Raw genomic sequence first — 14,924 nt, 5'->3', positions numbered from 1 at the left:
GGCCATACGTAGGCAGTGCTGCTCTCCTTCAGCGGGGGAGACTCCAATACACTATAATAGAAAGAAAGGAGGGTGCAAACGCCTAGTGCATTACCTTCAACACTAAGATCAATCCTTTAAAGGCCAAAAACATACTCCCAAACAAAAGAAGAAATATAAGCCCATCAAATCACAACTCCACCATGGTGGATACCCAATGTCTGTAGTTGGACGTGTTTTGGGAGACAGGCCCCCTTCCTCAGAGCTGGTCCAATCTGCTACATTGACATGGTGATTATACTGATATGACACAGAAGGCGGAAGCAGAAGGTATGCAGTGTGCATTCCAAGGCTGACTGGGTGGAAGCTGGAATTGAATGGCGTGCGTTCCAAGGATCTGGCTCATGTGCAAACAGAGTGTTAACCAGCCTCACCCTATTCTGTAAGTCCCTGTGTGTTATTTAAGGTCATCTACATATAGAAGGATAGATAATCATGCATTATGCTACACTGGTGATGTTAGATACAGCTAGCTGCCACCATCAATAGGTTGAGAACCAGTCTATATAGCAGCTTTTTTAGCCCCAACCCCTGAAGCCGGCTGGTGTGGGAGTGGTCTCTGTGTCATATCAGTGTAAAAACCATGTCAATGTAGCGGGCTGGATCAGCTCTGCGGAAGGGGGCTTGTCTCCCGAAACAAATCCGATTTCCAACTACAGACACTGGGTATCTACTATACTGGAGTTGTGATTTGATGGGCTTATAATTCTTCTTTTGTTTGTGAGTATGTTTTTGGCATTTTAATTAATTATTAGTGTTGAAGGTAATGCACTAGGCATTTGAGTCCTCCTTTCTTTCTATTATAGTGTATTGGGGTCTCCCCCACTGAAGGAGAGCAGCACCCCCTACATATTGCCAAAATGTCGAATGTGAGACGTAGTGGGCGCTGAGGTTTTGTCTGTTATCTAGAGGGACGTGGTGTGAAATGTTTTTACAGTTTGTTGTCCTTAAAAATAAAACAGCCACAGCCTGAGTAGAAAAGTGTGTCCCATCCCAGCATGCTGCAGAGAATGTCCCCTCACCAGTGGCGTAGCGTGGGTTGTCAGCACCCGGGGCAAGGCAAGTAATTTGCGCCCCCTAACCCGACTTTGAGGTCACAAAAGTGTGAAAGGGGCCTTCAGTAATCAAGGTATAGTGTGCCCCCTTTCAATGCAGAGTGACCAGCGTGCCCCCTTTCAATGCAGAGAAACCAACGTGCCCCCTTTCAATGCACAGTGACCAGCGTGCCCCCCTTCAATGCAGAATGACCATCGTGCCCCCTTTCAATGCAGAATGACCAGCGTGCTCCCTTTCAATGCAGAGAGACCAGCGTGCCCCCTTTCAATGCAGAATGACCAGCGTGCCCCCTTTCAATGCAGAATGACCAGCGTGAGGCGGCATAGGCGAGGCTTGGCTTGCAACGCCACCGCACCCTACACCAATGGACAGGTGAGGCACAGTCCAGCCCTGCCCCGACCCGCCATTTTCAGCCATAGGGCGGCCGCGCTGGACTCATCCCAGTCTAAAGATGGAGGCAGCCGCAGACAGTGTGTGAAATGTGTATGTCAGAGTCAGACAGACAGAGTGACACTGCAGATGCGCCCCCCAAGATTTTGCGCCCGGTGCGGCCGGCCCCCCCTGCACCCCCCACGCTACGCCACTGCCCCTCACCGGTGACGGTAAGGGAACCCCGCAGTGAAGCCTTGCGGCTTCACGGACGGGTCCCTACTGCGGCGGAGGAGGGGGCCAAACTACAGATGGATGGCGCCACAGTGGCGCCAGAAGTGGGGAAGGGTACCTGTCAAAAACAGGTACCCGTTCCCCCCTCTCCCCTGAAAGGTGCCAAATGTAGCAATGGAGGGAGGGGGAACAAAAGAGCGGAAGTTCCACTTTTGGGTAGAACTCCGCTTTAAGTCAAGTCCATCTAAATCTGCTTGTGCATCTGACAGACTGACAATGCCGCTGTCCCAAGGTGTCGCTGATGTTCCTTCATCCAGAGAGGATGCTAGAACAGGAAGTATATTACTAGCCGGATCACCAGGAAAAAAAGAAATGAAAAAAAAAACTGCCTTAACCACTTCCGGACCGCCCACCGCAGTTATACGTTGGTACGTTGACATTAAATACCGGGGTTACGTCAGCAGATAGCTGCCATAACCCCAGTATTTTCTTACAGGGTGGGCAGTGCGCTTTAACATAAAAGTGGATGCGGATTCACCGCAGGATCAATTTTATGGGTGGCGGAATAGGTGCCTCCCCACCCCCCCCCCCCCCCTCCTGCCGCTTCTCGTCGTGTTTCTTGCTTACTGGAGCCGTCAGTAGCAGGGAAAATGATCCGGTCTGATGGCGTCCTAGACAGAAAGTCGTTTGAGGGCAAGCTGGCCTTAGAGGACCAGAGTGACGTCATACCTCGCTTCATCCCAACGGCCTTAAAGGGCCCATTTTTTTTTCATCATGAAAAAAAATGTCATTTTTTTTTTCTTTTTAGTGTAGATGTGAGATCTGAGGTCTTTTTGACCCCAGATCTCACATTAAACAGGACCTGTCCTGCTTATTTCTATTATAAGGGATGTTTACTTGTAATAGGAACAAAAGTGATCATGATCAACATTTTTTTTTTCTTTGGGACAGTGTAAAAAAAAAAGGTAAAATAAATAATAATAACAAAAAAAAAATGTAAAGCGATTTTCCGAGCTCGCGCGCAAAAGCGAACGCATACACAAGTCGCGCCCGCATATGTAAACGGTGTTCAAACCACACATGTGAGGTATCAACACGATCGTTAGAGTGAGAGCAATAATTCTAGCCCTATACCTCATCTGTAACTCTAAACTGGTAACCTGTAGACATTTAGAAAATGTCGCCCATGGAGATTTTTAAAGCAGAGTTCCACCCAAAAGTGGAACTTCCGCTTTAGGGAGTCCTGACCCCCTGACATGCCACATTTGGCATGTCATTTTTTTTGGGGGGGAGCGGGTACCTAGTTTTGACAGGTACCCGCTCCCACTTCCGCTCGGAGCGCCGCGGCGCCCTGAACGGAAGTTCTCCTCTCCCCCTCCCTCCCTGCAATCTTCTGGGACACGTCAGAGGTCCCAGAAGATTGCCGGCCAATCACGGCGCGCAGCGCGACTCGCGCATGCGCAGTAGGTACCCGGCTGTGAAGCCGCAAACTTTCTTCAGTCTTCACAAAGGAATCGGGGGGCTACACGAACCCAGCTTGTAAGGCCGAACTAAATAATACACCTCAGGAAGTGCCGCCATGGCTAACAGAGGATAGACTTAGAGCTAAACTAGAGAAACTTAACATAAATAAATCCCCGGGACCGGATGGCTTGCACCCAAGGGTTCTTAATGAGCTCAGTCAGGTGATTGCCAGACCATTATTCTTGATCTTTAAGGATAGTTTACAGACAGGTATGGTGCCAGCTGATTGGAAAAAAGCCAACGTGGTACCAATATTTAAAAAGGGGCCGAGATATATCCCGGGTAACTATAGGCCGGTCAGCCTAACATCAGTAGTCTGCAAAATTTTGGAGGGGATGATAAGGGACCACATACAAGACTTTAGTAATGAAAACGGTATTATAAGTAGTAATCAGCATGGATTCATGAAAAATCGTTCATGCCAAACCAATCTATTAACCTTCTACGATGAAGTGAGCTGCCACTTAGATAAAGGTAAGCCTGTGGATGTGGTGTATCTGGACTTTGCAAAGGCCTTTGACACCGTTCCCCACAAACGCTTACTGTACAAACTAAGGAAGGTAGGTATGGACCATGAGGTGAGTACCTGGATAGAGAACTGGCTCCAGGGGAGAGTCCAGAGGGTGATGATTAATGGGGAGTACTCGGATTGGGCGGGTGTGGAAAGTGGGGTCCCCCAGGGTTCTGTCCTGGGACCAATCCTGTTTAATTTATTCATAAATGATCTAGAGGAGGGGATATCTAGTACAATCTCAGTATTTGCGGATGATACTAAACTAAGCATGCCAATATCTTCTATGCAGGATGTGGAAACCTTACAAACAGACCTGAACAAAATAATGGGGTGGGCAACTACATGGCAGATGAGGTTTAATGTTGAAAAATGTAAAGTAATGCACTTGGGGGCCAGAAACCAGAAAGCAAGCTACTCACTAGGGGGGGGGAACCTCTGGGTGAGTCTAGGATGGAAAGGGACCTGGGGGTACTGGTAGACAACAGGCTTGGCAGTGGCATGCAATGCCAAGCCGCTGCAAGCAAAGCCAACAGAATACTGGGTTGTATAAAAAAGGTGATTCACTCCAGAAATAAAGAGATTATTCTCCCACTTTACAAGACTCTGGTCCGGCCACATCTGGAGTATGCTGTCCAGTTCTGGGCACCGGTCCTCAGGAAGGATGTGCTGGAATTGGAAAGAGTCCAGAGAAGGGCAACAAAAATAATTAGGGGAATGGAGGACATCAGCTATGAGGAAAGACTACAAGCAGTGAACTTATTCTCTCTGGAGAAGAGACAATTGAGGGGGGATATGATATCAATGTACAAATACTGTACTGGCGACCCTAGCATAAGGAACAAACTATTCAGAGTAAGGGAATACAATAAGACACGTGGCCACTCACTAAAACTTGAGGAAAGGCGGTTTAACCTTAAAGTGCGTAAGGGGTTCTTCACTGTAAGAGTAGTAAGGATGTGGAATTCTCTTCCGCAAGCAGTCGTATCAGCGGGGAGCCTTGATAGTTTCAAAAAACTATTGGATGGACACCTTAAAGACCACAACATACAGGGGTATACAATGTACGGTTAGCAAACACACACACACATCATAGGTTGAACTGGATGGACTTGTGTCTTTTTTCAGCCTCACTAACTATGTAACTATGTAACTATGTAAAAAAACTGTCACAGCCGGGTGCCCACAGCAGTGATGCCGGCGCCGAGGGAGAGGATCGAGGCTTCGGGCGGTCGCATCGCTGGACCGTTGGACAGGTGAGTGAATGGCTGGAACTCCGCTTTAAGTACCAATCTTTGTCGCCATTCCAAGAGCGTGCGCAAAGTATGACATGTTGGGTGTTTATTTACTCGGCGTAATATTATCTTTAACATTATAGTAAAAAATTGGGCTAACTTTACTGTTTAGTTTTTTAAAATGCAATGAAATGTACTGCCTGACAAAAAATATTGCAACGAGAGCCATTTTATTCTCCAGAGCCTTTGCTAAAGTCATTTTCTAGCAAAAAATACTGATTTTAAGTGTCAGAAATAGGCCTATGTAGAACCGTTGATCTTTGTTTTTACACCAATAGCAATGTCCCACTACAGTTAGAAGCACGCCCCTAGGACACACTTAACCCCTCCCTGTCCAATACAGTTAACCCCTTCCCTGCCAGTGTCATTTTTGCAGTAACAGTGCGTATATATAGCACTGATTACTGCAGTAATGTCACTGGTACCCCCAAAAATGTCAAAAATGTCAGTCAAGGGTCCGATCTGTCCGCCGCAATGTCACATTACCGCAAAAAAAAACGCAGATCGCCGCCATTACTCGTTAAAAAAAAAAACACCAAAAATGACAAAAATCTTTCCCTTTGTTAGTAAACGCGATAACTTTTGCGCAAACCAATCAAAATACGCTTTATGTAGATTTTTTTTACCAAACATAGGTAGCGTAAAACAAATTGGCCGAAAATGTTAAAAAATTTGATTTTTACATTTTTTTGGGGGGGAATTTCATATAAAAAAAAGTGAAAAATATTGTTATTTTTGCAAAAATTACGCTCTTTTTTTGTTTATAGCGCATGATCAAAAAATCGCACAGGTGATCAAATACCACCAAAAGAAAGCTCTGTTTGTGGGAAAAAAGGACGTCAAATTCGTTTAGGTACAGCGTCGCAATTGTCCGTCAAAGTCACGCAGTAAAAAATCGCAAAAAAAACCCTGGTCAGGAAGGGGGTAAAATCTTCCGGGGCTTAAGTGGTTAATGATAATGATAAACAGGACAAATAGAGAGGATGAATGTCCCTAACAGAGACAGAGACAGCAATACGTCCTAATAGGTATTCTAATCCATCTCTACTCTATCCAAAACTAAAAAAAAAAAAAAAATTTGCCTTTAGTTACACTTTAAGGCTGGGTTTCCACTAGTGCGACTTCAAAGTCGCGCGTCTTCAATAGCGACTTTGTACTTTGATAAACGCGCGACTTGTGTACGAATTTACAACGACTTGTTGCGGCTACGACTTGTTGCGACTTTGATGTATGCGACTTGCACATAAAAGATTCCTTTTCCTGCTAGTGATGTAATTCCTTTTCCTGCAAGTGATGTAATTTCCTGTTTTGGAATAGTAGTGTATGTTGCAGGAAACATGTTGGCTATGCAGTATGTTGGAGCAGCAGTAATTATGGCTGCTGTAGCAGCTGTTATTGATGAGGAAGAAGAGGACCGGAGAAGGAGAAGGCATCGCTTCTGGATCCATCCTGTCATCTCCCAAAGGGAAGAGAGAGGCCAGTTCAGGATCCTTTATCATGACCTCCGTGCTCATGAAGACAAATTCTTTAATTACACACGGATGTCAATTAAAAGGTCAGAACATATGTTCATGTCAACTCTTTAACAAATATGTCTCTATGTATGTTATTTTTTACATGGATAATGTTGATAAATGCCATATATGTTTTTTTTTACAGTTTTGATGAATTGTTGGCTCTGCTCTCCACACATCTAGAGAGACAAAACACTAGATTCAGAAGGAGTATTCCGCCCATAGAAAGACTGATTATCACATTGAGGTAAATTTTCCAACCTACTTACCTCCTGAGGCATTTGGAGAGACACATTATCATGTAATTATCATGTAACATATATGTAGTAGTGGTTGTGATTATGTTTGCCATGTTTTTTTCAACAGTGTCTTTCTCCTGCCTATCTTCTTCCTTCATTTCCTCAGGTACCTTCGTCCAAGCCAGTTTATGCATCATTCTAACATTATTTTTTTATTTTTAGGTACCTGGCAACTGGACATACCTTTACAAGTTTACATTATGAGTTCTTGGTTGGCAAAACTACTGCCAGCTATATTATCCATGATACCTGCAGAGCCATCTGGAATGTTCTTAAGGATTTGGTCCTGAAGAAACCCACTACAGAAGACTGGTGCAAGATAGCAGAATATTTCTGGGACCACTGCAATTTTCCAAATTGTGTTGGTGCAATTGACGGAAAACACATTAGAATATTGAAGCCCATTGGCAGTGGAAGTAAATTCTTCAACTACAAAAAATACTTTTCTTTTGTCTTACTAGCAGTGGCTGATGCCAAATACTGTTTTAGCTATGTAGACATAGGTTCGTATGGAAGCAGCTCAGACTTGAGCATATTTGCGAGATCCACATTCGGAAGAATGTTGAGGGAAGATGGACTTCAGCTGCCACCGGACTGTCCACTACCAGGGACAAACGGACCACCACAGCCATTTGTTTTTGTTGGAGATGAGGCTTTCGCTCTCAGTCATCATCTCTTAAGGCCCTATTCAAATCGGTCTCTGACTGTGGAAAAAAGAGTTTTCAACTACCGCTTAACCAGGGCAAGACGAGTTGTTGAATGCGCCTTTGGAATTTTAGCTAACAAGTGGAGGTTCCTGCACACATCTATCAATTTAAAAATGGATAATGCAATATGTGCAGTCAAAGCAGCATGTGTTCTTCACAACTATGTTGCACTTCGTGATGGGTACAATCATGAAGATTGTGGCATGAATGACATGGAGGGTGCAAGTTTGAGTGCCAGTAGGGGCACAAGCAATGGTGCTACTGTGCGTGAGGGATTCACATCCTTTTTCATGTCTGCTGCTGGTTCTGTCCCCTGGCAGCTGGACGCTATTTCATAATGTATCACACGTTCCAACACAGTCCAATTTTGAATAAAATTCTGTTATGTTTTCCTTATATTTCTGTGCAATTATAACCAAAGTCTGCATATTGTTCCAGTTCTAGCTATAATAAAAATACATTGCTTAACCTTCTGTTTTGCTGTTTTCTACTGTAGATATAATTATATAGCATACACACATTATTGACAGTACTATAGAAGCAAAAATAATCCAAACAAAAACCACAGAGTAGAGTAACAAGGTAATTTTTTTTATTTTTTTTTTTTTCTCAAAATTTAGAAAAAAATAAACTTTTTATAACAACATCACCAATGTTTTGGAGATACCAGCACCAAAACAATGAAAAAATAAATTAACAGGTAAAATATTAACAACACCAAAAACAAAAAAAATTACAAATCCTGGTATATAATTGGAGATTCAGTGGACCCAGAATGAGAAATATTTGATGGGCCAGATGGGCTTGGGTAATCACTTGCAGATCCCTGACGGTATTGCCTTTCCGGGAAAGGCGTAACCTGCATGGGAGCAGGTTGGTAAGGTCTTGGTGTGCCAAGGGTGGAGGCAATAGGGGGCGGTATTGGGTGCAACATGCGGGGCCTGGAGATATTCGGCATGTTGCCATACTCATCGTAGTATGGGCGATTAACTTGGTGCCCATACTGTGAACTTGGTGGTGGTGGTGGTGGTGGTGGGTACTGGTAATTGGGGGGATATGTGTGGTGGGGGGGGGGGGTTTCCATACATGCTGTAGAGCTTGCCTCCCCAACCACAAAAGATTGGGCGGTTGACATGAGAGCCATCCTTAGTGCATACTTTTTCTCAGGGGGGACCTGCTTGCACATACCCAACAACACGGTCATGAAGGCAGTGTCATCACACATGCTTTCCTTCATGTGTGCGTTCATTTCCTTCACCACCTTCAGAACCTCCTCCATGGGTTTACCACCCCTAGGATTCGCCCTTGATGAAGACCTTGAGGAAGATCTTCGTGAAGGCCTTTGTTCTGTACTAGGCCCTGGTTCAGCCTCCACCGCAGCAGGAGAATCAATAATGGACAATGGTCTTGATATTACTCCCTCTGATTCCTCACCATCAGGGTCAGGGTCACCAGGGTCTTGGCATCCCTCCTCCTCCTCCTCCTCCTCCGCTGCCGCCTCCTGTGACCCCTCCTGCTGGTCAGAACCAAGTGAGGAGTCTTGCCAGCTTGCTTGGGTTCTGAAATATAATGAATACATTTCAAATTTTAGGAATATTAATATATTTTATATGTCAACTACAGTATCTAAAAAAATGCTGACAACTTACTCTCGCATCTCCAACACCGGCCTTAAAAATTCCAGCTCCTGGGCATGCGCATAGGGGACAATCCTGGAGGACCCAGAACCACTCCTTGCTTCTCGTAATTTTCTGAGATAGCGGTTATAGCAGTCCTTTATGCTTCTCCATCTGGTTTGTAAGGAGTGCACTGAAAAAAAGAAAATAACGGTACTGTACTGTACATATGGGGGCAAGCAGCAATGTGATAAATTGCATATATGAAACACTTACATTTTTCAGTCCGTTCTGTACTTGTAAGACAGTCCCAATTTTCAAAATAGATCCTTGCAATCTCCAGCCATGCTCTCTCCTTCCTCACATGGTCCTTATATAAGGGGTCTCGGGTGTCGTATATTGAGGGGCGAGCTCTGACCAGACGTATAATCTCCTCATTATCATGAGAAGTTCTTTTATTCTTCCTGGATCTTGGCATGCTTGCTGTATATAACACTCTCCTCTCCTCTGCTAACTATGGGAAGTGATGTTCTTGGGAGGTGCAGAGATCATGTGATTTGGGGCGGAACATAACAATAAAAAAAATTTACTGTAAACTTCCGTGCAAATCGCAACGAAGTCGAGACGAAGTCGCGTTCAAAACCGTGTACTGCGACTTCGTTGCGACTTACATTACCTTCTATGAGGGACATATCGCACTAAAGTCGGCCCAAAGTAGTGCAAGAAGCAATTTTGAAGACGCTGCGTCTTGAGTCGCAGCAGTGGAAACGGTCCACATTGAAAACAATGGGTTTTGACTTGTCATGCGACTTGACATGTGTCAAGTCGCACCGCAAGTCGCACTAGTGGAAACCGAGCCTAAGAATTGGAAAGCTGCAATGTGTTATTTTTTGTTTTGGGGTTTAATATTACTTGGGCTTTAGCTAAGCCAAAACCCCAACTGAGTGGGGGCTCTAATCAATTTACTGATAGTCGTTGCACATTCTAACATGTAGATATCTGCTGATGGTCCATCTGACCTATGGATGACCACTGGAGGATGCACTCACAAAGATTTTTTAAACATGATTATAAAAATATACTACACAATACAGGAGCAAAAAAAAAGACAACAGATCATGAAATGATTAGACTGCTAGGATATATATATAAAGATTGTCAGCTCACCGGGTTCCTGGGCATAGACTGTTCCCAGCAGAAGCAGCAGCAGTAGACGGATCATGTCTGCGGAGACAAAGAGAGAACAATGGAGGCATTCTTGCCAGTTTTTATGCCAGTATACCAGTGTACCAATTGCTTCCTCATCAGATTTCAGAAGGACCCATATCTGTGTTTCCTACAAAATACCTGAACATGTTTCTTTTCTTATACATTTGCAGAAAGTTTAGATTTGTAATACTTTAAAACAGTCAGGCTGCATAAACAGTGGAGGCCCAAACTCCTTTGCTATGTTTTAACCGCTTGCCGACCGCCGCACGACTATTTACAGTCAGCCCCTCACAGGCAAAGCGACGTAAGTCTACGTCACTAGCCTGTGAGGGTCTAGGGAGTGAGCGCGCGCCACCAGAGGCGCGCTCCCGCGCGGTCACGGACCCCCCCCCCCCCCCCCCGAGCGTGTGCCCGGTGGACCCGATGTCCGCCGGTCACTCACGATCGTCTGTTAGAGCAGGAGAAAGGCTGGCGGCTAATGTAAACAAGCCGCCTGTCATTCTCCTCTGTGTAAAAACAGTGATTATACGGTTCTACTATGTAGGACCATTGATCACTGTTCCTACACCTCAAGCCACAGCCAATCACAGTTAAAATCACGCCCCTAGGGACACACATAACCCCTCCCTCTGAAAAAAGTTAACCCTTTCACTGCCAGTGTCATTTTACAGTAACAGTGCATATGTATAGCACTGATTACTGTAGTAATGTCACTGGTAACCCCAAAAGTAAATGTCAGTCAAGGGCGCAGATCGCCGCCATTACGCGTAAAAAAAAAAAAACAACAAAAATGACAAAAATCTTTCCCTTAGTTAGTAAACGCAATAACTTTTGCGCAAACCAATCAAAATACGCTTTTTGCAATTTTTTTTACCAAACATATGTAGCATAAAACAAATTGGCCTAAAATGTTAAAAAATTTAGATTTTTACATTTTTTTTTTCGGAATTTCATATAAAAAAATGTGAAAAATATTGTTATTTTTGCAAAATTGACGCTCCTTTTTTGTTTATAGCACAAAAAGTAAAAATCGCACAGGTGATCAAATACCACCAAAAGAAAGCTCTGTTTGTGGGGAAAAAAAAGTCGTAAATTTAGTTTGGGTGCGGCATTGCATGACTGCGCAATTGTCAGTTAAAGTCGCACAGTGCCGAATCGCAAAAAGTGGCCCAGACGTAAGACAGAAAAATCCTCCGGTGGTAAAGTGGTTAATTTAATTTTTACATTTTTTTTTAAATACCGGTAGAACTTTCGTTTAGTGGTATTCAATAACCACTGTTTTTTTTTTTTGCTTTTTTTCTCTAAATAGAAAAAAGATCAAAAATGTATTAATGTACTCCTTTCTTTCTGTTACAATAAACATGGCAGAATAGTATGACACCCCAAGGTGATCAAATTTTTGTGCCACAATATTTTGGAAATTAAGAAAAATGCTACCAGAACCGACCAAAATGCAATGGTTCAGGAAATGGGCTTTAAAAGCCTGTGATTGGACCAGAACCATTAGCAAAAGCCAATTGAGGGGGCAGGAGAATGCTAGGAATGTGATTGGAGTGACTAGGGGGGTCCCTAGGCCAATCATTAGTGAATACGCCCCCCAGTATATAAGATAGCCCCCGCCAAATTCCTAGCATTGTTATACTGGACATGGAAGAGAGTGGAAGCAGTTGTGCTAATTTTATTTTAAAAGTGTCATTTAGCATTTATTAGTGTGAGGAAAGGGATATCTAGTGTAGTTAGAGTGCTCCTTTACACTTTAGTTAGCTTCAAAAATTTAGTTTCTGTAGGGAAAGTGTGAAGTGTCAGGGTGACCGTAGTGTAGTGTAGGGTGAACTGACAGTGACTGCTATGGCAGGGTGACAAAACCCTTCCATAGCAGGGTGACCGCTATAGAGAAAAGCTAGTTTCTCTCAAGTCACTTTCGCTTCTGTAATATGGCTTCTCACCAGTCAGCATTCTTTATGCTGCAGGCGTTGCTAGTGCTTTTTTGAGGACATGTTTGGAGTCAGACATGACATCTGAACATGTGTATAGGGGGTATATATACACACCCATGTCTGTATATATACACCTAGACATATATAGGTGTGAAAGGAGCAGAAAAAACTACTTGCGCTAATGAAATAATTAACACCAATATATTTCTGCTCCTATCTCACCTATATATGTCTAGGTGTGTATATACATATAAGTATGTGTGTATATACACCACTATACACAAGTTCAGATGTTTTGCCTGCCTCCAAAGAACCCAATTTTTTGGGGGGTTTTGGAGGCAGGCAAAACATCTGAACTTGTGTACACACATATACTTGTATGTATTTTACACTTACACATATATAGGTGTTATAGGAGCGGAGCCATATTAGTGTTAATGATTTCATTAGCGCAAGCATATATTTCTGCTACTATCACACCTCTATATGTCTAGGTGTATATATACATATAAGTATGTGTGTATATATACCCGTATACACAAGTTCAGATGTTTAGCCTGACTGCAAAAACCCCAAAAAAATGCCTGCAACAACACACCTGGGCGTTTTTTTTTTTGACGCTAGCGGTTTTTTTTGGGCATTTTTTGGGGTTCTCTCGAGGCAGGCAAAACATCTGAACTTATGTATAGTGGTATATATACCACTATACACAAGTTCAGATGTTTTTCCTGACTCCAAAGAACCCAAAAAATGCCCAAAAAAATGCTTGCTACTAAACCGGCAATGTGTGAAAAGCGAGAAGCCATATTCCAGATCTATAATTGCACTAATACAAACAATCTTTTTTTTATGGTTCTGGACATGCTACAGAGCTGAAACTTCACAGGTACACTTTTTAGACCCCCCCCCCCCCCCCCCAGATACTAAATCCAAAGAATTTTTTTTTTTTTTTTTTTTTTTCAATAATTGGCTCTCTATCAAAAAACTATCAAAAATGACAATTTTTAAGAACTTTTTTTTGTGTGATTTTGTGTCTGGGGGGTCTAAAAAGTGTACCTGTGAAGTTTCAGCTCTGTAGCATGTCCAGAACCATACAAAAAAAGATAATTTGTATTAGTGCAATTATAGATCTGGAATATGGCTTCGCTCCTTTCACACCTTGCCGGTTTAGTAGCAGGCGTTTTTTTGGGCATTTTTTTTTGGTTCTTTAGAGGCAGGCAAAACATCTGAACCTGTGTATAGTGGTATATAAACCCGTATACACAAGTTCAGATGTTTTTTTCTGCCTCAAAAGAACCCAAAAAAATGCCCAAAAAAACGCCTGCTATTAAACCGGCAATGTGTGAAAAGCGAGAAGCCAACTACCTGTGTTCTAAGTGACAAAACACAAACAATCTTTCTTTTTATGGTTCTGGACATGCTACAGAGCTGAAACTTCACAGGTACACTTTTTAGACCCCCCAGATACTAAATCCAAAGTCAAAATAAAAAAATCTCTCTCTCTTTTTTTTTTTTTCAATAATTGGCTTTTTTTTATCAAAAATGACAATTTTTAAGAACTTTTTTTTGGTGATTAATAGTCCCTGGGGCATGACCCAGAACCCTAGGCACTTTTTAGGGGCATTTGTTGGGTTTTAGGGATTTAAAATGGTGTTTTTTGATTACCGAAGTTCGGGTCCATTGATTTCAATGGGGTTCTGAAATCCGGGCCGAACTTTCGGGTAGTTCGGGTGTTCTGGCCGAACCAAACTTTTCAAAAGTTCGATCATCCCTAGTGTTGAAGAGGAAAGGCTTATGAGAGGGTAAAAAAATATCGATCCCTGTGTCGGAGACACAAATTGAATGAATCTGCAGCTGCTGGCCGATTCATTCTTACTGTCCTCATTCACAAACAATTGATCTCTCTCCTTCCTTTGTTGTAAGGGGAAGGGGAGGGATCAATACTGTAAACGGTACCATGTGAACATTGTGATGACCAATCACAGTGATCACATGGTTTCCAGGCTCTTGGATCAGCTTGGTAAAGTGTGTCTGTATACCAAGTCATCTAATGACAGTTTGGTAGACAGCGCTTACTTGTTGGATCCACTGCTCAATGGCTATTTTTCCAGTGCCATTTAACCACTTTACCACCGGAGGATTTTGCTGTCTTACGTCCAGGCCACTTTTTGCGATTCGGCACTGTGCGACTTTAACTAACAATTGGGCGGTCTTGCGACGCCGTACCCAAACGAAATTGATGTCCTTTTTTTTCCCACAAACAGAGCTTTCTTTTGGTGGTATTTGATCACCTGTGCGATTTTTACTTTTTGCGCTATAAACAAAAAAAGAGTGACAATTGTGAAAAAATAACAATATTTTTCACATTTTTTTATATGAAATCCCCCCCCCCCCCAAAAAAAAAATGTAAAAATCAAAATTGGCCAATTTGTTTTCTGCTACCTATGTTTGGTAAAAAAAAAAATCACAATAAGCGTATTTTGATTGGTTTGCACAAAAGTTATTGCGTTTACTAACTAAGGGAAAGATTTTTGTCATTTTTGGTGTTTTTTTTTTTTAACGAGTAATGGCGGCAATCTGTGATTTGTTTTGCGGGACTGCGACATTGCGGTTG

General features: G+C 42.9%; 1 protein-coding gene across 1 annotated transcript in view; it reads right to left on the bottom strand.

The window, feature by feature from the left end:
* Nucleotides 1-10,386, bottom strand: part of LOC309564342 (uncharacterized protein) — a gene marked incomplete at its 5' end in the record, with an annotated part of 150,245 nt that extends 139,859 nt beyond the window's left edge. Inside the window, one exon of the mRNA XM_082268968.1 lies at nt 10,332-10,386. Coding sequence (XP_082125094.1) covers nt 10,332-10,386 — 55 coding nt within the window. The remainder of the gene's footprint in view (nt 1-10,331) is intronic.
* Nucleotides 10,387-14,924: the final 4,538 nt, after the last annotated feature.

This window comes from Pelophylax lessonae (assembly GCF_965119305.1).
Source record: "Pelophylax lessonae genome assembly, chromosome: 9".
Taxonomy (NCBI): Eukaryota; Metazoa; Chordata; class Amphibia; order Anura; family Ranidae; genus Pelophylax; species Pelophylax lessonae.
The sequence above is the reverse complement of the archived record's forward strand: the minus strand, read 5'-3'. Positions and strand labels throughout refer to the sequence as shown.